Source organism: Mustela nigripes, chromosome 2 (genome assembly GCF_022355385.1).
Source record: "Mustela nigripes isolate SB6536 chromosome 2, MUSNIG.SB6536, whole genome shotgun sequence".
In the NCBI taxonomy this organism is placed as follows: Eukaryota; Metazoa; Chordata; class Mammalia; order Carnivora; family Mustelidae; genus Mustela; species Mustela nigripes.
This window is the reverse complement of record NC_081558.1, coordinates 142439724-142465777: the sequence shown is the minus strand read 5'-3', so window position 1 is coordinate 142465777 and position 26054 is coordinate 142439724. Positions and strand designations below refer to the sequence as shown.

General features: G+C 37.9%; 1 protein-coding gene across 1 annotated transcript in view; it reads right to left on the bottom strand.

The window, feature by feature from the left end:
* Positions 1 to 26054, bottom strand: part of IGSF10 (immunoglobulin superfamily member 10) — a 46505-nt gene that overhangs the window by 6538 nt on the left and 13913 nt on the right. Inside the window, exons 3-4 of the mRNA XM_059391728.1 lie at positions 16364 to 16754; positions 437 to 4765 (exon numbers count right to left, since the gene is read on the bottom strand). Coding sequence (XP_059247711.1) covers positions 437 to 4765; positions 16364 to 16754 — 4720 coding nt within the window. The remainder of the gene's footprint in view (positions 1 to 436; positions 4766 to 16363; positions 16755 to 26054) is intronic.

Genomic DNA, 26054 nt, shown 5'->3' with positions numbered 1-26054 from the left:
GCAAATATATTTAAAATTAGGACACTTAGTGGTAAGAGTGTTAAAATATTCCTAAAATTTTTTATTTCCATAATTTTAATTTGAAAAGTCTTAATGGTTCAATACAGTGGCCTTTCTATTTTTCAAATCATATTTCTTGTATCTGCTTTCAAAGCATTACAAAAAATACTCTTAATTAACATCTTTTAAAACCTTCTAATGAGCAAAAAAAAGTTACGCAGCAAATTTCTAATGAGAATATCAATAGTTTCTGTATCCTGGAGAGATTTGAAACTGGTGTCGATTCTTTGGATGTGTAACCCTGAAACATAACACAATCTTTTCCTTGTTTTATGACTAAGGAAGACTAAGAGTAAATAAATAAATAAATAAATAAATAAATAAATAATAAAACAAAAAAAATACAACCAAAAAAACCACCAAGAGTGTCAGATACCTGATGATACTCTAGTCCAGAGGATGGTGGGCAGGGGATTTCCGACAGCCTCACAAGGAAGAAAGGCATCTGAGTTAGCAGGAACAGTAAAACTTGCTGCTTTTCCTCCAACTATTCTGGGCCTTTCAAATGTATTCCTAGACAAAGAATCAAAGGGAAGGAGTTCAGAGGTTGTTATTTTTTGAATTTGTGTCTTATCAAAGCCATTTTTCTTTGCAGTCTTTTTAATATCCCAGTCTGAAGCATGGGTGATGTCCTCTGGCAAGCCTGGACTAGGCAATATGCTCACTATTGGCGTTTTGCCTTTGTTTGCAGTTTCTGGGTATGACTTCTGCCAGAAGTGGTTTTCTGACCACGGAGTGGAAGTCAGTTTAGAATTCTGTGGTTTAACTGTTACTGGGGCTGGCATGGAAGTAGAATGAAACAGATTAGAGTAGATAAAGTGGGTGGCTCCACTTGTGACCTTGACATTTGGGCGAACTTTGGGAGATGTTGCAACCTCTACTGCTAACTGCTGTGGATTAGCACTGTGCCTAGAGTGTTCACGTGGTTTGACCACTGTATTTGTCATCATCCTAAAAGCGGGAGTTGCCATGTTGTCTATGACAGCACTTTGATTATTCAAGGGATGGGAGGTGGGAATTGGCATTGGAGCAGCACTACTACTCAGGAATGGTGGCATGGTTGAGTGTCTAATGATTGTGTTCCTAGTTGTGCTCTGGTGTAGTTTGCCAGACAAAGTGATTTCAGAAACAATTCTGCTCTTCAAAACCTGAGTATTCTCTTGGGGTCCTTCTTCAGTTATGTCTGTCAGACTAAGCATTCTTGGATAAAGATCCATTGTACTTGAAATTCCTTTCATGTTTTCTAAGGGGGGCGTGGTTGAAGTTTCAGCCGCAGTTAGATCAGGAGGTGTCATAGTAGTGGATACAGTGAAGCCGGAACTCTGACTGGGAAAGGAGTGTGGGTCATTCCTGTTCCTCAGAGGCTCCTTTTTTCTTTGTATGTTTCGTGTGCTGGGTCTGGCTATTTGGGTTTTACTGATAATGACTGATGCAGGGGCAGTAGGAGGAACAGTTAGCCTGGCTGTCTGCTTAGATATGAAATTGGTACTTGGTTCATTGCTTGAGATATTAGGAGGTGTAAGGTAAACTGGTGGAAAGGGCAGCTTCTTCATTGTTGGGAGACTTATAGGACTGTGTGTTTCAGTGATATTTTGGTGAGTTGTAGCTGATGTTATAGATGGAATTTGCATCACACTTGCTGAGAGTGTTGTGAAATGGAAAGGGGAAACGTTAGCCGTGGGTAAAGCAGGAGATATTTTAGTAAGCACTGTGGCTTTGTTTTTTGGTGAGCTAAATTGATGCTGATTCTTTAACCTCTCTTTTTGGACATGGTTATTTACAAAGATCTGATGCCAGGGAATTTTCCTTCTTAAAAATCTTGTAATAGCTGTAGTAGTAGACATAGATGGCTTGGTGGTGGGATCTGGAACTGATGATACAATCATTGACTCCCTTTGAAGTTCGCTGGTATTAGACACACTCGGGTAATCATTGTTTGGAACAGGAGTTTTTTCCTCAGGTAAGGAGTTGGGGGCATGAGTCATAACTGCGTCAGTTGGAGTCACTTGTGTACTTTTAGCACTGAAATATTTTATTGTGGGTATTGTTTTCTCAATATTTACATTTGGTTTGTTCTCAAATAGTAATGATGGATTGTGGACTAGAATTGTAGACTCTTCTGTGACTCTGGCACTTTCAGCTTTGGTGAGCCTGATGGGGGAAGAACTTGGAAAAGAAAATGCTGTTGCAGCATGGGTGAGCCTTTCCCTGGGAGAACAGGATGGGCACACCACACTGGCCTCTGTGGCTGAAAATGCAGTAGTGCTTTCTTCAGAAGAAACTCTGAATGTTGGTCTCACAAAGCCGTATCTATGCTGTCGAAGAACTGGAGTTCTATATGGGCTGATAATTCGACCCCTACCCCAAATTTTCCTCCGTCTTCCAAAGTGCCTGGATGTTAGCAGGATGTTAGTTGTACTATTTCTTGGAATCTGTGACTGAGAATGAGCAGCAGTGTATGGGCCTGAAGGTATCTCAGAGGTGTTAAGCTTTTGAATGATGGATGGATAGAAGTGATTGATCCTGGGGTCACTGACTCTTGTTACAGATGTCTGATGACTATTTGTGGCATTTACTGACCCTACGAATATATCAGCTTTGCTGTTAGCACTACTCAGCATTTTGATATTGACATCTTTGCTTATAGTCCCCATTGTTTTTGGGAGTGTACTTTGTAAATGCTCTTTTTTCTTCCCAGTGTTGTCAGCTTCCTGAAATTGTGTTGCTTCAGGTAATAGAGGAAAGATAGTGGAGAAATTTTCATTGATTGTGCCTCGCATTTTGCTTAATAAGGTTGGGTTTATATTCTTTGACATGGTTGTAGTTTTAATAGGAGATGGTTTGAAATCTATTGGTTTTTCAGGTGGTAGGATTTGTGGACCCACAATTGGAAAGACTTCAGTGACAGCACTTATATTTGTCACAGAGGTATCAGGTATTTTTCTGGAATTGGCAATCACTGTCCTTGCCAGAACACTAGGAGCCTTAGTTGCCAGGACCATCAGTTCCTCATCTGGAGGGAGCATGCCTGAAGAGTCTATTTCTTCACCAGGTATTTTCAGGAGTTGGGTGACCACTGGAGGGGGTCTTGTTGTAGTATGTTCTTGCTTCTCTGGTATAGTATTCTTTTTAGCTTTTTCCAAAAGTGCTGCCCAGTGCCGTGGGTCAATTCTTCGAGCAGAGGAAGAGAAGGGCCTCCTGTGTTCCCTAAAATGTCGATTTAGTGAATCTCCTCGCCTCCGGTGTATTGACTCACGATAGTTATGCTTTTTACTTGTGCTCAAGACTTGTTTTCCAGTCTCGACTCTCACTGGAGCAGATGTAAGGAGTTGCACAGCTGGTGGGTCCTTAAGATGGGCAGTGGGATTGGCCTCATCAAATCCAGATCCATCTTTTTCTACGTTAAGCTCTACTGGCCTTTGCCCTTTTGTTTTGACTGAAACTTGGTTAATCAAAAAGTCAACCCCTGATGGGTTGGCTGCTACACAATAGTAATAACCCTGGTTTTTTGGGGTGATCTGTAATATTCTTAGTGTGCCATTGTTCAGAATTTGCTTGTCTCTGGAGGACTGATAAAGCACAGTGTTTCCTGGAAGAACCCAGCTAACAGAGGCATCTGGGATACCAGAAGAATGACAGGGAAGGTCAAGTATTTCACCAGTGAAAACTGTATAATGAGCCCCATTTTCATGATGGGCTTCTAAAGAGGGCTCTACCACAGTGATTCTATAGGTGAGAATATCTGCATCATCATAATTGGTGCTTATGCAGTGGTATACGCCTGTGTCAGAACTATCAGCCATCTGGAGTTCTAGTTTTCCACTTTTGTCTATTAAGATTCGTCCATCTTCACTAACATATGGGGCTCTCACTTTACTCCCATCAGCCAGAAGCCACTCCAAATGTGGGGTAGGGTCTCCTTGTCCTGGGCATTCTAGGCTAGTGGTTCCACCAATCAAAACAGTGCGTTCCAGCTTAGTATTATTATCTCTGGAAATCATGGTCCATTTATGCTTCACTGGACTTGTTTCTGCCCTTGGTAAAGTGACTTGAACATCACTGCAGTACTGAATATGCAGTGTACTGAGTGTGGTGGCAGTTCTGTTCAGCTGCAGGGAGATTTGGTCTTGCATTAACCAATGGGGATCTATTGTGAGATCAGCCTCTATGCCAGTAAAGATGTCTTCAGGTTCAGGAGCCACCTGTTTATACTTGTAGTAGCATTGTGGTGTTTCAGTGAGCAAGTGGCTCCTTTCTAGAATCAGAGGAGAATCACTGTACAACGCCAGCACTTGCCATACTTGCTGAATGTGATTGTTATCTATGTTACACACCAGAAATGTTGAAAATGATGTATTTAGCATGATAGAGTCATTTTCTTCAGTGAATGCAATGGATGATGTCTTTGAGGGCTTTTGGATACTGCAGACCATGTTAGCTTCATTTCCAAATTGATCTGTCATATTCAAAGTGAGGGAGCCAAAGGGTGCCATGAAATCTTGGGGAGAGATGGACACAGGAGTGCTGTCTTCCAGAAGAGTCAAGTTCTTTAATTTCAGGGATGAGTCAATGGTTGGCTTGGCACACAGGAAAGCTGCAGCTGGGACCAAAGCTAAGGGCGTGCCCTTAGAGATCCTGGGGTTCATGCAAAGTGGACATTGCTGAGGACTGGAAGGACTTCTTTCTTTTTTGCATTTTATTATATCTAGGAAAAATGACAATTGAGTTATTGCCAGCTGTGGCCTCCTTAAATTCGAACATTTTAAAGAAATAGCTTCTGCTAAAATTTGAAAGAACAATTTGGAAATTTTATAGTGTTTAATAGTAAGTTTGCTACTTTTTTGTCTTTAGGTTGATTTCTAAACAAATATTGTCTCTTCACCCTGCCCACAGTATTATATCTGTGGTCACAAGGATTTTTGTCTGTCTTGTTGATTGCTTTATTTCCCATATGTAGAAAGTGCCTGATATATATTTGGTACTCAGAAAATATTAGCAAAAAGAATAATTTCCTTAAATAGGGAAATGAAATATATGCTTATGTTTCTCACTTTTACTAAGAGTGGTTCAGTTCTATTTCCCCATTTTAATGTTTTAAGGGTCATGGGGCACCTGGGTGGCTCAGTGGGTTAAGGATCATAGAATTTCATTTTCCTTTAAAAGATTAAATATTTCATAGAATTCACAAACAGGTTAGGAAAAGTTAATACCTATTCTCCTCAAACTATTCCAAAATACAGAAGAGGAAGGTAAGCTTCCAAACACATTCTATGAGGCCAGTGTTATCCTGGTACCAAAACCAGACAAAGACACCACAAAACAAGATAACTACAGGCCAACATCCTTGATAAATATACATGTAAAAATCCTCAACAAAATACTAGCAAACTGCATTTAACAATACATTAAAAGGACCATCACCATGAGCAAATGGGATTTATTCTGGGGACACAAGGATGGTTCAATATTCACAAATGAATCCGCATGATAAACTATATCAACAAAACAAAGGATGAAAATCATATGACCATCTCAACAGATGAATAAAAAACATTTGACAGAATTCAACATCTGTTCCTCATAAAAACTATCAACAAAGTGGGTTTAGAGGAAACCTACTTCAACAGAATAAAAGCCAAATATGACAAATCCACAGCTAACATCATCTCAGTGAAAAACTGAGAACTTTCCTCTAAGATCAGGAACAGGGTGTCAACTCTCACCACTTTTGTTCAATATAGTACTCTTTAGAAGTCCTACTTGCAGCATTTGGACAAAGAAAAAGAAAGAAAAGGCACCCAGATTGATGTGAAAGAACAAAAACTGTCACTGTGTGCAGATGACATGACACTGGCACAAATACAGACACAGGTCAAGGGAACAGAACGGAGAGTTCAGAAATAAACCTATACTTATTAATCATACCTATGTTATGTTATAATTCATCTGTAACAAAGGAGGCCAGAATATAAAATGGGAAAAGGACAGACTCTTCAATATTAATGGTGCTATCAGAACTGGACAGCTACATGCAAAAGAATGGAACTGGACCACTTTCTTACATCATACACAAAAATAAGCTTGAAATGGATTAAAGACCTAAATGTAAGACCTAAAATCGTAAACATTCTGGAAGAGAGCACAGGCACTAAGGCATCTGACAGTGACCACAGAAACCCTTTTCTACATATGTCTCCTTGGGCAAGGAAAACAAAAGCAAAAATAAACTATTAGGACTGTGCCAAAACAAAAAGCTTTTGCACAGTGAAGGAAATCATCAACAAAAAGGCAACCTACTGAAAGAAGTTATTTGCAAATGATATATCCAATAACTAGTTAGTATCCACACTATATAAAGGACTTCTACAACTGAACATCAAAAAACAAAAACCCCAAATAATTTGATTTAAAAGTGGGCACAGACCATGAATAGACATTTTTTTTTTTTCAAAGACGACAAACAAATAGCCAAAAGACACATGAAAAGATGCTCAGCATCACTCGTCATCAGGGAAATGCAAGTCAAAACCACAATGCAAGATCATCTTATACCTATCAGATGGCTAAAATAAAAAAATTAATAAATAAATAGCAGGTGTTGGCAAGGATATGGAGAAAAAGGAACCCTCATGCACTCATGGTGGGAACGCAAACTGGTGCAGCCGCCGTGGAAAACAGTATGGAGGTTTCTCAAAAAATTAAACAATTACCATAGGATCTAATAATTGCACTACTGGGTATTTACCCAAAGAATACAAAAATACTAATCTGAAAGGATACATGCACCCTCATGTTTATTGCAGCATCACTTACAATAGCCAAGATTTGGAAGAAACCTAAGAATCAATAGAGGAATGGGTAAGGAAAATGTGGTATTTATATATATTGGAATATTAGCCACACACACACACACACACACACACACACACACACACACAGGAGGAGATTGTGCCATTTTTGACAACAGGGATGGCCTATGTACTCCAGTATGACAGGTGGTGCTACATACGTCTGGGTCAGCATTCTTTGGTAAACTTTAAAATCTAAACCCATGGAAAGAAGATGTCCGGCAAGCCTGAAAACCTTTGAGTACTTGTAAGAGGCTCTTCTAAGTCATCCACTTCCCAACCAGCCATAACTCTTAACCTGCTCATCAACACCCTAGGTTCAGACCCTGACAAAGCAAAGAACATGGCAGACTTCTGGCTTAATTGAACCTCAGCAATTATACTCACATCTTGGTATGCTTACTATTGCTAGCACCTAGACACAGAGTTAGCAGAGTTAGTTAAAATACCTGAACACCAGGTATTTTACTTCAGATGCAGATCTTACTTATCACGTCACTTTCATTTCCTCCATCAATCTTTTAGTCATACAGACATGCTTCCCATTCCTCAACCTGCCATGCCTTATTAGACTCTGGAATATGCTCTTCCTTCCACTTCCCATCATTTGCCATCTGACACACCCTCTTCCATCAATGTCTAACTGTTTACATCCTTCAGGACCCAGTCACAACACCACTTCTGGGTGGGCTTTCTGTTTTATGTTCCCCTTATATCTTTCACTTCTCCTATCCTACTCCTTACCCATCCACTATTAGAATAACCTGTCTAGTTACTGTAGATCCCCGGCTCCAGCCAATGGATGCTCACAAAAGTTTGGAGGGAGGGATGAAGGTGGGCAGACAGGCCAAATTCTAAGGTCACATTTTGCCACATTTTAACGTAAAGCTTGAGGTATGTCTTAAAATTGAAGGTGTTTTACAACACCAGCTGATCAGCTATCAGTCTTGATATGGCTTCTGCTACCGCACAGAGAACACTGTCTTAGCTATTTACATTGCTTTCTTTTTAACTGAGTTACATGCACTGTTGGTACTACATATATTAAGTTTGCCACTTAAAATGTTTTTATTAAGGGGCACCTGGGTTGTTCAGTTGGTTAGGTGTTCGGCTCTTGGTTTCAGCTTAAGTCCTGATCTCGGGGTCATGAGATCAAGTCCTGCTTCAGGATCTTTGCTCAACACAGAGCCTAACTGAGATTCTCTCCCTCTGCCCCTCCCCCTGCTCACTCACTCTCTCTCACTCTCTCTCTAAAATAAAATCATTAGAAAATAAAAATGAAATGTTCGTATTATGCTTTGGCACTAAAACAAGAAGTTATTAGGTGGGTAGAAAGGCTGAAAACAGAGAAGATAGATATAAATTTAATATTAGTAAAGCAAATGTTTTTCAAAGAAATAGCCACAAATCCTAATTTTATAGAGAAACAAGACAACGACCTTTGTGAAACCTAAGCAGCCAAAATACCCACAAGTAGATGAAGCTGTGTTACGCTGGACTACTGATATATGTGCAAAAGGATTGCCTAACACGTTCCACCTGAGGCAACTGAAAACACGAGGAACTGTCACATCTCTTGGAATGGGTGAAAAAAATGTCCAAGCAGAAGTTGACATGACTCATTCATGATTCTTGTAGGATTATCATTAAGGTATTTCGGTAAAAAGGAAAACATGTAATTATTTAAACATGACTGAAAGATGTTAGCCCTAATGGGTTTCACTAATTATGTATATACACACACATACACAATATATATGTATAAACAGGTTGTGGACATATTAAGATTATATAGGTGGGTGATGGACTCCTTTGTATTCACCATCAAAATGGCTAATTGGGTACCCATTATGTTCTAGGCACATTCTAGGAGCCATATGTAAATAAATCTGACATAGAATAGGAAAGGCAAAAGACTTTTAATACTAATAAATACAATAAAATGTGGTTCGTTCAAGAATGGAATTGTGGGTAAACCGAAAGTGGTGAAATGATGATAGGTAGCCCTTGAACGACACAAGTTTGAACTGTGTGGGTCCACTTATATATGAATTTCTTCAATAAATATACTGGAAAATTTTTTTGGAGATTTGTTAGAATTTGAAAAACCTTACAGAAAAACCACATAACCTAGAAATGTTAAAGTATGTCATGAATACATAAAATGTGCACAAATCCATTATAAAAAGTTAAAATTTATCAAAAATAGTAAACACTTAAATCCATTATTTAAAAAGTTAAAAATTTTTAAAAGATTTTATTTATTTGACAGAGATCACAAGCAGGCAGAGAGATGGTGGTGGGGGGGGGGGAGCAGACTTCCCGCTGAGCAGAGAGCCTGATGTGGGGCTCCATCCCAGGCCCTGGGATCATGACCTGAGCTGAAGGCAGAGGCTTTAACCCACTGAGCCACCCAGGTGCCCCCAAAAGTTAAAATTTATCAAAACTTATATGCACACTTAAAGAAGCATGTCAAGGAAAGCATATGCAAAGCTACAATATTAAATCATAACTGCCTAAAATTAACTATAGTACATACTTTACTAGTATAATTTTGCTATTGAGGTAAGCTCAAGTATTGTGAGTATCCATTTAAAAATGCTGTGTGACACTAAATAACTCTGTGAGAGTAATTCATCTCTCCAGTAAATTGCATACTGCAGTAAAAAGTGATCTCCATGGTTCTCATGTATTTTTCCATCATTTGTAGTGCAGTATCACAAAACTTGAATAATACCATGGGGCCCAGAGCTCCTATAGTGATGCTGGAAGTGCTCCCAAGAAGCAGAGAAAAGTTATGACATTACAAGAAAAAGTTAATAGGTTTGTAGGTTCGGTTACCTGCCACTTTAACATCAATGAATCCAGCATAAGGGCCTTTGCAAGAAAAGAAAAGGAAATTACTGAAACTGTCAGTGCAGCTATACCAGCAGGTGGAAAACCTTGCACTTTTTGTAAAATGCCTTTTTATCTTCTGTTGAAAAATACAGCCTTTATGTGGGTACAAGATTGCTAAAGAACAGCATCTCTGTAGACACTCATATGAGTCAAAAGAAAAGCAAAGTCATTATGTGAAACTTAGAGCAAAAGAAAGGAGAAGGATCTAAACCTGGAGAATTAAATGCCAGCAAAGGATGGTTTGATAATTTTAGTAAGAGATTTGGCTTAAAATATATCAAGATAACAGGAGAAGCAGCTTCCACCATCCAAGAGGGAGCAGATGAGTTTCCAGACACCATCACAAAAATCATTGAAGAGAAACGATATCTGCCTGAAGAAGTTTTTAATGTAGATGAAAGTACCCTATTCTGGGGCGGGAGGGTGGGGAGCCACAAAAGCCATTTATTTATTAGGAAGAGAAGGAAGCACCCGGAATAAGGCTAGGTAGGGATAGGCTAACTTTACTGTTCTATGCAAATGCAGCTGGGTTCATCATTAGGACTTCCTTTATCTCTAATGCTGCTAACCCCCAAGCCTTGAAGGGAAGTGATAAACACTAGTTGCCTGTCTTTTGGTTGTACAGCAAAAGAGCCTGGATGATGAGAATATTTTTTCTAAATTGGTTCCATTGATTCTTTGTTCCTGAAGCCAGGAAGTACCTTGCCAATAAGGGACTGCTTTGTAAAGTTCTTTTAATGTTGAGCAATGCCCCTAGCCACCCAGAACCCTATGAGTTCAACACCAAAAGCATCAAAGTGGCTTACTTGCCCCCAAATATATTTCTAATTTATTCTCTAATTCAGGAGGTCCTAAAGGGATCATTAAGGCTTATTAAACATAATATTCTATGGAAAGGATTATTAATTCTATGTAATAGAACTCCTGATAGAACATCATGAAAATCTAGAAGGATTACACCAGTGAAGATGCCATTGTTGTTATAGGAAAAGCCAGGGAAGCCATCAAGTCTGAAATGGTAAATTCCTGCTGGAGAAAACCATGTCCAAATGGTGTGCATGGCTTCAAAAGATTTACCCCAGAGCTAATCAAGGAAATCATGAAAGACTCTAGATATGGAAAAAAGAGAAAAAAATAAAAGCATAAGGGGGTGGGGGAGTGGTTCAGGGAGGTGGTAGTGAAGGGCTTCAAGACATGGATCTTAGAGAAATTCAAGAGCTAATAGACACCACAACAGAGAGATTAACAGAAGATGACTTGGTAGAAAATAATGCTTTCAAACCAGTGCCTAATGACAAGGGGGAAGACTCAGAAAAAGCAGTGCCAAAGACCAAACTGACCTTTGACAGTCTGGCAGAAGGGTTCCTATTAATTCAAGACTGCTTTTGCAATGGCCACGGTCGCCAAACTGTGGAAAGAACCAAGATGCCCTTCAACAGACGGATGCATAAGGAAGATGTGGTCCATATACACTATGGAGTATTATGCCTCCATCCGAAAGGATGAATACCCAACTTTTGTAGCAACATGGACGGGACTATAAGAGATTATGCTGAGTGAAATAAGTCAAGCAGAGAGAGTCAATTATCATATGGATTCACTTATTTGTGGAGCATAACACATAGCATGGAGGACATGGGGAGTCAGAGAGGAGAAGGGAGTTGGGGGAAATTGGAAGGGGAGGTGAACCATGAGAGACTATAGACTCTGAAAAACAATCTGAGGTGTTTGAAGTGGTGGTGGGGGGAGGTTGGGGGGACCAAGTGGTGGGTATTAGAGAGGGCACGGATGCATTGAGCACTGGGTGTGGTGCAAAAATAATGAATACTGTTATGCTGAAAATAAAAAAATAAATAAATTAAAAATAAAAAAAGACTGCTTTTGACTTGCTTTAGGATATTGACCCTTCTGTACAATGGGCACTGAAACTAAAGCAAATGGTGAAAGATTGGTCCTATATAGAAACGTTTTTAGAAAAATAACAGAGCAAAATGTCTGACAGAAATGACGAGGTATTACTGTAAAGTTGCACTGAGTATACATGCCTCTCCTGCTTCCCCTACCACCCCCTCTGCTTTTTGGACAGCAAGACCAATGCCTCCTTGATGAGGGGACGATGATGATGGGGATGAAGACCTAATGATGTCCCACTCCCTCATAATGAAAAGTAAGTAATTACAATGCTGTAGATTTAATAAACTTATCTACCGTGCATGTTTTATGTGAAAACCCAATAATGGTATAGTAAGAACTGTGTGAGCTGCTTTTGTACTAGTGCCTCAGTTTTCATTATGTAGAATATCAGTGCAAGACTTGTATGGAAGTAGATAGCATTTCCTTACATAGGCATGCTGTGAGTGATATTTAACATAAAATTAATGTGTTAGCTTACTTACTGTCTTATAACTTTTCTTTTAAAGAATTACATTAGTATACATATGCCTCTGTCTTATAATTAGAGAAGCTGCATTGTCAGCCTATCAACACAGGTAAGGGGTTTGAAAATCTTGTATTATGAATAAGACTAACACTGTATACCATAGAAGTTTTATAATGATACATTCCTTAGTGTATGGGCTAGGCTACCATAAAACAATCATATTGTTGCTTCATTATCAATGTATTGATATGAAATAAAGGTGAATTTCTTTTTGATATTGTCTTTTCATTTTTGATGTCTAGCATTAGTGAAACATAATATCTATAGTGTTTTATATCCTATAAGACATTATTAATGTAGGTACTGGAATAATTTCTTATAAGCACATGGTATAAATTTACAGTATCAATAAATACAGTACAGTAAGTGTATTTTCCATATGATTTTCTGAAACATTTTCTCTAGCTTTATTATAAGAATACAATATAAAACACATATGGAAATATAAAATATGAGTTGATTTGCCATATATGGCCAATATGAAAGCCATATATGAAAGCCATATAAGGTTTTCGGTCAACAGTAGATGATTGGTGGTTAAGTTTTGGGGGATTCAAGTTATACATAGATTTTCAACTGTGTTGGTGATCAACTGTATTCAAATACAGATGGGGCGAGTGGAAGAGCACCAGGTTTCCCGGAAGGAGTGAGTGCTGAGCAGAGTTTGCCGGCTGTCTGGGAGCCCATCCCACAGAGAAGGAAAGGAAGTGCTCCAGGCAGGAAGGCCACAGGGTTGAGATAGAAAAACAGTGAAGAGTGTGTCTGGGATGGCAGGGAGTGCTGAGGATTAGAAAGGAAGGAAACACGGCTAGGCTAAACTAGGCTGAGGAGCTCGGGCTTTGTTCTGCAGGCCGAGATCAGAAAATTTTTTATGTAGAGGGCCAGATAAAAAAGATTTTAGGTTTGTGGACTATGGGTTTCTGACATAACAAATGGACTATACCATTGTAGCAACAAAGGAGCCACAGAATGAGGCATGACTGTTTTCCAATAAAACTCTATTTACAAAAGCCTTGTAGAGGGGCGCCTGGGTGGCTCAGTGGGTTAAGCCTCTGCCTTCACTTCAGGTCGTGATCTCAGGGTCCTGGGATCGAGCTCCACATCAGACTCTGCTCAGCAGGGAGCCTGCTTCACCCTTTCTCTGCCTGCCTTTCTGCCTACTTGTGATCTCTCTCTCTCTGTGTTAAATAACTAATCTTTAGGGGAGAAAAAGCCTTGTAGAGGGCTGTAATTGGCCAATTCTTGAACTTTTATCACAATTTTAGTTCTTGGAATTAAAAAAATTCCTTAGTATATAAAATAAATAGGTATCTTAGACTCATGGCATATTCTACTTTAAATGTTAGCTGCTAACACTATACAGTAGCCTGATTTTATTACCAGAACATATAATTAGCAAAATGGCAGATAGCTTGGATACCATGTAGGAACTGAATACACAATCATTTTCTCTCTGGTGTGTGTAGTTCTTTCCTGGTGGGCATCACCCCCCTGCCCTCCCCCACTCCCTACTGCTACGTTTCTCAGATAAACTTTCCTTGTGTGCTCACCATTCTCCGTCCCCGTACTCCAGCTAGCAACCACATGAAAACCCAGTATTTCTTCCTCATTCTCCTTTATCGCTCCCTGGCATTTGAAAGTGTGGACAAGCCCCCACTCAATCCTCTTGGGGTCTGTAAAGCTACATGCAAGTGTGGCTCCGTCTGTCTTTATAGTTCAATCTGTCATTCTTGACACACAAACCTTCTCAAGCACTTCATCCTTGGACTCTTGTTTCTCCCCACTCCTGTCCGTCTGGTCTGCTGCTCATAAACTGACCATCCCCCCAAAAGCATCTCTGTCTTCCAAGCTTTCACTGTAAAATCTCTTTGGCCGCTAGGATTAAGTACAATCCTCATAGCTGGGTGTTCAGTTCTCGCTGCGGCGGATTTCCGAACACCCTGAACCTATGCCGGGCAATTGGGCTCTTCTTTACCCTCTTTCTGCAGCGTGTTCGGTCTTCATGTACAAAGCAGGTTCTCCACCCCAAATGCATTTTAAAGAAAGGTTTTGATTTTTGAATTTCTGCTTTTCTATGTTCTAGCTGTGTGACCTGGGTAGGTCGCAGTGAAAATGATGATAACGCTTCACACTTAGAGCTTGCTTTGAGCCCTACCTTGTGCTAAGCAATTTGTATGTAATATACTTTCCAATTATTATTATCCCTATGTTACAGGTAAGAAGATTGAAGCATAAAGGGTCTAAATGAGTAGTCTAAATTTAGTAGTAGTCTAAATCTCCTCAGCCTCAGTTTCTTTATCTGTAAATGGAGGATTATTGTGAGGATTCAATTGAAAACATTTAGCACAAGGTCAACCCCAAACTCAGTACACGTTAACTCCCTGCTAGCTTGTATATTCCTTCTTCTCCATTTGATGTATCTTTTATGACCCAGTCCAATTTCCCTCCTTTTCAATCAAGGTAGAAGTAAATTTTTGATGACTCCAATTTCCTATGGAACTAAGTCTTCAATAAAGTATTTCGATGTTGTTCATTTATAGCCTTATTGTCTTTTTTTTTTTTTTTAGATTTTATTTATTTTATTTGACAGAGAGAGCACAGGTAGGCAAAGTGGCAGGCAGAGGGAGAGGGAGAGGCAGGCTCTCCACCAAGCAGGGGACCCAATACAGGGCTCCATCCTAGGATCCCGGGATTATGACCTGAGCTGAAGGCAGCTGCTTAACCGGCTGAACCACCCAGGTGTCCCTAGACTTACTGTCTTTTTATGTGTTTAGCATATTTGCCTAAAATATTTGCTCTTGGAGAGCTAAGGTGGTGTCTATTGCCCTAAAGTAATTCTCAAAGTTCAGTTAATGTTCCCTGATTTGCTTTTTAACTAATTAACTGACTACACACAGACACACATATAAATAAGATGGCAGCAATTTCAAACCTTTTCCACTTTTCCCAAGCTTTCGGCCTTGACCCTGTCCTAGAATCCTCCTCCAGTCACCTCTCTTGGACCTTCATAGGGGTGAAAAAGCCATTTGATAATAGCTTCCTTTGTCTTTTGTACCAGACCCAGCAATTCCCCTGCCTCTATGCCCATCTACTTCTCTTTCTCCTAAGGAAAATCCTTCCACCTATGTCTGGATCTCTTGCCCTCCAGTCTTCTCAGGGGACTGGTTCAGTGGATGATCTGCCCCTTTGAAGTGTTGTCCCCTTCTCTGCCTTAATCTCTTCTCACCTTGAACATGCTCAAATCTCTCTCATGCGTGAAGAATCCTGTGTGATTACACATTTCCATCTGGCTGCACCCTCCCTCCATCCCTTACTTCAGGCCAGACTTCTCCAAGAGTGGACTGCTCCCTGCTTTCCATTTCTCTCTCCCCACACAACAGTCTCTCCCTGTCACTCTTTCCAAAGTTTGGAAAATCAATATCTTCCCCTTTGATGACAAAATCAATATGTTCCTTTCAGTCATTTTCTCAAAGACTTAATTATTTAATCAGATTTCAACAGTTAATAGTGCATTTAATTATTTATTCATTTCTGTCCCTCCTCCGCTGCAAGAATGTAAACTCCGTTATGGGGCTATCTTGTTCATTTTTAGATCCCTGTGTTGTGATCTCTTGTTCATAGTAGGTTTACAGTAACTACTTGTTGACTGAATAGATCTTGCCTTCTTCGTGACAAATTTTACTTTGCCCATCAAAGCACATTTCACAATCTGATTATGTGTTTGCTTATCTGTAACATACCAGAGGCATGGCTAGAGCAGAGACAGCGCTCTTGACAGTTCTATCACCAAGCACAAGATCTTGACTAGAACTCCAAAAAAATGTGTATTGACTGAATGACTGAAAGGAAGATAAGAAAAAGGAAGGGATTTTATGGCTCGTGGTAAGTAAAAAAGAGTAACACTCCTTTTTCCTAATTTTGCCAGAAGTGATGACTGGATAACTGACCTGAAACAACACACAAATAATTCATTAAAGAGAATTCATCACCACAAAGTTATTATTTAGTGTCCATTTTCTCTCCAACTAAATTACCTTGGCCTCCCCACTTCCTGGTAAAAATCTCCAGGCAGGTTTCCTCTACTTAGGACAAAGAAATAAATAGCATACATATATACCTGGTTTTTCCTGTATCCAGTCAGACAACCATTTTAAATGGCAATCACAAGTCCATGGGTTCCCATGAAGATAAAGGCTTTCCAAATCAGGCATATTGGAAATCATCTCTTGAGGGAGGGAGCTCAGGAAGTTATCAGACAAGTACAGGTACTTAATAAAAGATGTTTTAAATATCTGGAGGTATTTCAAAGAGACAAATGTATCTGGATGGAGCTTAGTGAGCTGATTTCCTTCCAAGTGCACCAGTCGGAGAAATGTGAGTCCATAAAAAACCTCTGGGTTTATAAACTCAATATTGTTGTGGTCCATATGCAACCGTGTCAAGCTCCTGAGGCCATAAAAGGTATCTTTCTGAAGTTTTCGAATTTTGTTATAGCTCATTTTTAATACCTAAGAATAAACAAACAAAAACCACTTAGTTTGTCCAAGGAATTTCACAAAAGGGAAAAATGTGTCAGTAATAAAACATGTTAGAATTAATCCAAAACAACTGTGTATCTATATGAATCCTAATTCAAACAAATTAGTTGCCAATTAAATATGAGAATATCAGGGAAATTAGAAAACTCATGATGATATTAAGGAGTTATTGCTAAAATTTATAGATTAATTTTGTGGTTATGTTTTAAAGATTCCTTAACCTTGAGACATATATGAAGTGCCTGTAGATAAAACATTAAGATATCTTATTTCTTTTAAAACAATGTAATGAAATAAAATAAGTACTGAGTAATAGTACAAGTGAAGCAATCTGTTATGTCTTGGTAACTACTGAACCTGGATGATGATATTTTGGGATTTATTATAGTATTCTTTTTACTTTTGTATGTGATCGAAAATTTTTATAGTAAGTTTTTAAATTGATATTTCAAGTAAATTTAAGGTTTGTTAAACATGGATTTTTTTATAAGAAAGCAATATATTGAATTTATCTGTCACATTTATAACAGTGTTATTGAGATATAACTCACAGGCCATAAAATTCACCTCTTTAAAGTATACTTTAAGTGGTTTTTAGTACATTAACAGTGGTGCAACCATCTCCACTAAATTTAGAACGTTTTCAGCACCCCCAAATCAAAACTGCTGCAATTGGCAGTCATTCTCCACTTTCTGCCTAGCTGTAGAAAACAACAAATTTACTTTATTTCTGTGGATTTGCATATTCTGGACAGTTAATGTAAATGGAGTCATACAGTATATAGCCTTCTGTGTCTTGCTTTTTTTTTTTAATTTGCCTAATCTTTTCAATACCAATCCCTGTTGTAGAATTGCAGAACAGTATTCCATGTGGACATATGACACGTTTTGCTTATCCACTTATCAGTGGTGGACATTTTGGGTATTTTGCACTTCTTGGTTCTTACAAGGAATAGGATTTTGATTGATTTTGCATTAAAATTATAATACTTCCTGAATATTTTGATAGCATGAGGATATTTTTTAGCAGAGAGCACAATGTGGGGCTCATCCCGGGACCCTGGGATCATGACTCAAGCTAAAGGCAGATGCTTAACCGACTGAGCCACCCAGTTGCCCCACAATAATTTCTTTTTACATTTTTTTCCCTGATTTGACCTAAGAGATCACCTTTGTTGAAGAATGCTTTTCTGGAATGACAAGTTCCCTAATAAGCAAAGGGAAATTGACAACATAGAAAAGCTCTGACATAAATATTACCTGGGAGTACAATCCCAAACTCAGGGTTCTCAATATTTGTTGAAAACGGGGTGATGAGAATAAGTATCTTTGGGGATTTCATGAAGACGTTTTTTCATCTAATTCTCGAAGATATATATTCCAAACAATGTCTGATTAAGCCATACTAAAGGAATCACATGCCCAGACTGAATCCTTTTGCATTATAGGAACCTGGTATGATGTCAGAATGCTCTATGTACACTGGCATTTTATCTTTTATAGAGATATTGCTGAACTTATTTTATTATGCTGTATCTATTTTATGAGGAGCTTTGGACTAGAAATCAGATGTGTCTTGGGGGTCAAGATGGTAGAAGAGGAAGACTCTGAGCTTACTTCCTTCCATGGACAACCCAGAACTACAACTGTTTATAAAACAACTATCTCAGGGGCGCCTGGGTGGCTCAGTGGGTTAAGCCGCTGCCTTTGGCTCAGGTCATGATTTCAGAGTCCTGGGATCGAGTCCCGCATCGGGCTCTCTGCTCAGCGGAGAGCCTGCTTCCCTCTCTCTCTTTCTGCCTGCCTCTCCATCTACTTGTGATTTCTCTCTGTCAAATAAATAAATAAAATCTTTAAAAAAAAAAAAACTATCTCTGAGAACAAATTGAAGACTTGCAGAAATGATTTTACACAATTAAGGATATAAAGGAAAAGCCATATCATAATGGGAGAAGGGCAAACATATGGTTTAGCTAGGAATCCACAATGCCCATGTGATGACTCATAAGGGGTAGGGGTTGTATCACAGTCATGGAGGCCCTCCTTGAGGAACAAGGGGCTCAAGCCCCACATTAGATTTGAGTCTAGAGTCCAGGGGTCCTGAACTGGGAAGACATACCATCTGACTTTGAAAACCAGTGGGGCTTATGTCTGGGAAGGTAATAAGAAACTGAGACTCTGCTCTTTAAAAAAAAGTGTTCCTGTAATCTCGCTTGTTCCTAATGTCAGAGCAGAGGCAGCAGTTTGACCAATGCCTAGGTTACACATAAAGGATATTAATTTTACAGCATGTGCTAGAGGTGCAGGGACATGCTGTAACATTCTTTGGGAACAGAAGTGAAGGTAGGCAGCATTTCTTTTTGCTCCCATTCTATGTCACTGGCCCAGTTCAGGTGGGAGCAATTTCTCCCCAAGTAAACCCCCCCATTTTGAACCCCATTCAGGAGAGTGCCCTCAGCAGTCACAACCAGGCCTTATGGCCAGCCCCCCACCAGTGCATACAAACCACAACAGGAGGGTGCACACAATCCACACCAGGGAAACCCCTGGGGCATCACAGGAGTTTGTGCTACTGGACCCCACAGGACACCTACATAAAACCACTCCTTCAAGACCGGGTAATATAACTGATCTACCTAACACACAAACAATGAGGGACAAAATGAAGCTACAGAGGAATATGTTCCAAATGATATAATCTACCTGAAAAATAATTCAGAATGACCATAAAGATGCTCACCAAACTCAGAAGACCGAATCAACACATTGAGAACCTCAATTATGAAATAGAAAATATAAAAAGGAACCAATCAGGGCTGAAGAATAAAAAATATACTAGAGGTAACTGAGAGCAAATTAGAAAATACAGAGGAATGAATCAATGATATGGAGGACAGCAATGGAAATCACTCTATCAGAACAGCAAAAAGAAAAAAGAGAAAAGAAGACTACATAGAGTTTAAGGGATCTCTGGGACAACATCAGACATACTAACATTTCCATAGTAGGACTCCCGGAAGGAAGAGAGAGAGAAAAAGGCACAGAAAACCCATCTGAAGTAGTAATGGCTGAAAACTCCCTAACCTAATAAGTGAAACAGACATCTATGTCCAAGAGTCACAGAGTTGTAAAGAAGATGAGCCCAAAGAGACCCACACCAAGACATTAAAATCACAGTATCAACAGTTAAAGAGAGAATCTTAAAAGAACTGGAAGATAACAAGTTAGATATATGGAAATCCCCATATGACTATCAAAACTGATTTTTCAGCTGGAAATTTACAGGTGAGAAGGGAATGACAGGATATATTCAAAGTGTTGAAAGGGAAAAAAAAAATTACAAGAATTCTCTTCCAAGCAAGATTGTCATTCAAAATTGAAGAGAGATAAGGAGTTTCCCAGACAAGTAAAACCTAAAGGACTTCAACAACAAACCAGCCTTACAAGAAATGTTAAAGGAACTAATTTAAGTGGGAAAGAAAAGGCCATAAATAGGAAAGATAAAATTATAAAAGAAATGATCTCGCTAATAAAAGTAAACCTATAATATAGGTATGGATCGGAACGTCTGGGTGGCTCAGTAGATTAAAGTCTCTGCCTTCGGCCCAGGTCGTGATTCCAGGGTCCTGGAATCGAGCCCCACATCAGGCTCTCTGCTCAGCAGGGAGCCTGCTTCCCTTCCTCTCTCTCTGCCTACTTGTGATCTCTGTCAAAAAATTAAAAAAAAGGTATGGATCAACCACCGACATATATAGTATGAAATTTACAAAAGTAGTAGTTGTAAGTCTAGATGATTTTACTAGTCAGTGGATTCACTAAATAATAAGATACAAAATAGGACCTCAAAACATGAAGCATTGTGGGGAGTGGTGGTAAAAATGTAGTGCTTTTAGAACACCCTTGAACTTAAACGATCTTCATCTTAGAGTGCTACATAGAATTTTATGTCATATATGAACCTCACAGTAACCATAAACCAAATACCTTTATAGTTTTGCAAAACATGAAAAGAAGGGACACAAACATAACATTACAAAAGTCACCAAATTACAAGGGAAGAGATTAAGAAAAACAGAACTATAAATCAACAAAATGATAACTACCTGTTTATGAATAATTATTTTTATTAAATCCAAATATAGAATGATATATTAGTTTAAGGTATATAACATTGATTCAACAATTTCTTACATTACTCAATGCTGACCATGATGTGTAGTTACCATACAGTATTGTTATGATATTACAGACCATAATTTGCTATAATTTTTTATCTCCGTGGCTTACTTGTTTTATAACTGGAAGTTTGTACCACTTAATCCTTTTTTATCCATTTCCCCATCTCCATATACCCATTTCCTCTGGCAACTACCAGTTCTCTGTATTTAAGAGTCCATTTTTTTTTCTTAATTTGTTAGATTTTACATGTAAGTGAAATTGTATAGTATTTTTTTTTTTTTAAGATTTTATTTATTTGACAGAGAGAGACACAGCGAGAGAGGGAACACAACCAGGGGGAGTGGGAGAGGGAAAAGCAGGCTTCCCAATGAGCAGGGAGCCTGATGCGGGTGGGGCTCCATCCCAGGACCCTGGGAACATGACCTGAGCTGAAGGCAGAAACTTAACGACTGAACCACCCAGGTGCCTGTATTTGTCTTTTTCTGATTTGTTTCATTTAGTACAGTGCCTTCTCAGTCCATCTGTGTTGTTGTTGCAATTGGCAAGATCTCATTCCTTTTTTATGGTTGAATAATACTCCGTTGTATTTATACATACCACATCTTTATCCATTCATCTGTCAGTAGGCACCTGAGTTGTTTCCCAATCTCGGCTATTTTAAATAACGCTGCAGTAAACATAGGGGTATGTATATCTGTTTGAATTAGCATTTTGGGGCCCCTGGGTGGCTCAGTCTATTAAATGTCTGCCTTCACCTCAGGTCATAATCAAGAAATAGATTACTGGTAATGAAATTGAATCAGTAATAATAATAAAAAAAAATTCCAACAAGAAAAAGTGTAGGACAGGATGGCATCATAAGTGCATTCTCTACCAAACATTTAAAGAATTAATTCCTATTTTTCTCAAACTTTTCAAAAAAATAGAAATGTTAAAGGAGATTCTTTGAATGGAAAGGAATGACCATAAATAGGAATAAGAAAAATTGGGAAGGAAAAAACTTCATAAACACATTTAAGCCTAATAAAAGTAGCAAATTAGTTACTTATAAAGGCAGTATGGAGTTTAAAGCACACAAAAAAGCAATAAAGTAAATCTATAAAAATCAGCTGAAGGAATCATAAAATAAAAGGATGTAAAGTCTGATACCACATTCCTAAAATGTAGGGAAGTAAAAATTTAAGCTTGAAACTAGAAGTTTAACAGCACTAAACAACCATCAACATAATATAGACTGTTATATACATAAGATGCTACATACAAACCTAGTGGTAACCACAAATAAAAAATCATTAATAGATACACAAAAAAAAATAAGGAAAAAGGAATCCAAGCACATCACTAAAGAAATCCATCAAACCACAAGGCAAGAAAAGTGACCTGCTAAAACTCAGAAAACAAGAAACAAAATGGCAATTAGAACATACCAGTTGGTAATTATTTTGAATGTAAATGGACTAAATGCTGTAATCAGAAGACAGGGTGACAGGATGGATAAAAAAAGCAACACCTAACTATATGCTGCCTACAGAGACTTATTTCAGACTTAAAACACATGCAGTTTGAAAATGAAGGGTTGGGAAAACCTTAATCATGAAAATAGAAAAGAAAGTGAAGGTGGCAATACTTATATAGATAAAATAGACTAAGACAAAAACTAACAAGAAAGTTACTTGTTAGTACTAACAAGACACTATGTAATCATAAAAAGAACAACCCAGGAAGAAAATTCAATAATGCTAAATATTTATGCACCCAACATCAGAGCAATCAAGTTCATAAAGCAGCTAATAAACATAAAGGAAGGAAGTCATCAATAGTGATACAATTATTGTAAGGGACTTTAGGACTCCATTTACATCAATGGATAGATCATCCCAAGAGAAAATCAACAAAGGAACAGTGGCTTTGAATGATACATTGGGCCAGATAGATCCAACAGATAAATTCAGAATATTCCATTCAAAAAGAGTGGAACACATAATCTTTTCAAGGGCACATGGAACATTCTGCAGAGAAGATCACAACAAGCCACAAAACAAGTCTCAAAAAAGACTGAAGTAATACCATGCATCTTTTCTAACTACAACACTATGAAACTAGAAATCAGTTGCAAGGAAAATGTCTGGAAAGAACACGAATTCACGGAGTTTAAAGAACATGCTACTCAACGAAGAATGGGTCAACCAAGAAATCAAAGTGAAATAAAAAAATACATGAACACAAATTAAAATGAAACAGAATAGCACAAAATCTTTGTGATGAAGCAAAAGCTGTTCAAAGAGGAAAAAATTATAGCAATACAGACCTACCTCAAGAAGCAAGAAAAATCTTAAATAATCTAACATTACAACTAAAGGAACTAGAAAAAGAATATCCAAACCCCGAATCAATAGACAAAAGGAAGGAAATAATAAAGATTTGAGCAGAAATAAAGGAAAAAGAAACTTAAAAAAAAAAAACCATTAACTAGAACAGATAAATGAAACCAGGAGCCACTTCTTTGAAAAGGTTGACAAAATTAATAAAGCTTTAGCTGGACTCAAAAAAAAAAAAAAAGAGGATTCAAATAAAATCAGAAATGAAAGAGGAGAAACACCACTATAGAAATACAAAAGATTATGAGTATGAAAATTTATTTGCCAACAAATTGGACAACCTAGAAAAAAATGGAGGATTCCTAGAAACATTTAACCTCCCAATACTCCCAGAAAGAGAAAATAAGAAAAGACTGATTAATCTGTTTTATTGCCATTAACAATGAGATTGAATTAGTAATCAAAAAAAAAAAAAAATTCCGAATAAATTGAAGTCTCGGACCAGATGGCTTCACAGTATAACTTTACCAAAAACAAAGAGGAGTTAATACCTATTCTGCTCAAACTATTTCAAAAAATAGAAGAGAAAGGAAAGCTTCCAAATTCATTCTATGAGGACTTATCCCCAAACCAGATAGATACACTACAAAAAAATAGAACTATAAGCCAATACTCTAATGAACATAGATGCAAAATATCCTCAACAAATTATTGGCAAACTGAATCCAACAATACAGTTTAAAAAAAATTAGCCATGATCAAATGAGATTTATTCCTGGGATACAAGTCTAGTTCAGTATTTGCTGGTCAAGCAACCTGATACATGACATCAACAAAAGAAAGGACAAAAACTATATGATTATTTCAATAGATATAGAAAAAGCATTTGACAAAGTACAACATCCATTCCTGACAAAAACCGTCAACATAAAAAGGCCATCTATGAAAAACCCAAAGCTAACACCATACTTAATGGGGAAAAACAGCTTCCCCCCTAGATCAGGAACAGGACAAGGATGTCCACTCTCACGACTTTTATTCAACATAGTACTAGAAGTCCTAGCCACAGCAATCAGACAAGAAATAAAAGGCATCCAAATTGGTAAGGCAGAAGTTAAATTTTCACTATTTGCAGATGTCATGATAAGTAAATTCCATAAAGCTGTGGGTTACAAAATTCACATATAGAATCTGTTGCATTTCTATACACTGATAGTGAAGTAGCAGAAAGAGAAATTAAGACAACAATCCAAATTACAGTTGCACTTAAAATAACAAAATACCTACACATAAACCTGACCAAGGAAGTGAAAGACCTGTACTCTAGAAACTACAAAAGACCAATAAAAGAAATTGAAGGGGACACAAAGAAATGGAAAGATACTCCATGCTTATGGGTTAGAAGAACAAATATTGTTAAGATGCCTATACTACCCAAAGCAACCTATAAATTTAATGCAGTCCTTATCAAAATACTAACAGCATTTTTCACAGAACTATAACATATAATTCTGTAATTTGAAAGGAATCACAAAAGTCCCGGAATAGGCAAAGCAATTTTGATAAAGAAAAACAAAACTGGAGGTATAATAATCCCCGATTTCAAGATATACTATAAAATTGTAATCAAAACAATATGGTACTGGCATAAAAAAGTAGACACATAGGTCAACAGAACAAAATAGCCCAGAAATAAAGCCATGTTTATATGGTCAGTTATTCTATGACAAGGAGGCAAGAATATATAAGGTAAAAAGTCTTTTCAACAAATGGTGTTGGGAAAACTGGACCATTTAATTATACCACATATAAAAACAAACTTAAAATGAATTAAAGATCTAAATGAAACCTGGAACTGTAACAAAACTAGAAGAGAGCACAGGCAGTAATTTCTCTGACATTAACCATAACAACATTTTTCTAGATATGTCTCCTGAGGCAAAGGAAACAAAAGCAAAGATGAATCATTGGGACTATATCAAAATAAGGAGCTTCTGCACAGCAAAGTAAACTATCAACAAAACTAAAAGACAACCTACAGAATGGAAGAAGATGCTTACAAATGACATATCTGATCAATAGTTAATATCCAAAAAAATATAAAGAACTTCTATAACTCAGCATACCCCCCCAAATAATCCAATTAAAAATGGGCAGAGGACATTTCTCCAAAAAAGACCAAAAAATGGCCAACAGACACATGAAAAGATGCTCAACATCACACATCAGGAAAATGCAAATCAAAACCACAATGAGGTATCACTTCACAACTGCCAGGAATGGCTACCATCAAAACCACAACACATAACATGTGTTGGCAAGGATGTGGGAAAAAAGGCATCCTTCTGTATTGTCAGTGGGAAAAAGTGGTGCAGCCACTGTAGAAAACATAGAAGTTCCTGAAAAAAATTTAAAACTACGCCATGTTCCAGTAATTGCACTACTGAGTATTTACCCAAAAAAATACAAAAACACTAACTCAAAACCATATATGTATCTCCCTATGTTTACTGCAGCACTATTTACAATAGCCAAGATATGGGAACAACCCAGGTTTCTATCACTAAATGAATGGAGATATTTATATGTATCATACACACACACAAAGTGAAATTAGCCAGAGAAAGCAAATACCATACAATTTCACTCACACATGGCACTTAAGAAACCAAAGAAAAAAAGACAAACCTAAAACAAACTCTTAACTATAGAAAACTGATGGTTATCATTGTGGAGGTTGGGGGGTAGGGATGGGTGAAAAAGGTGAAGGGGA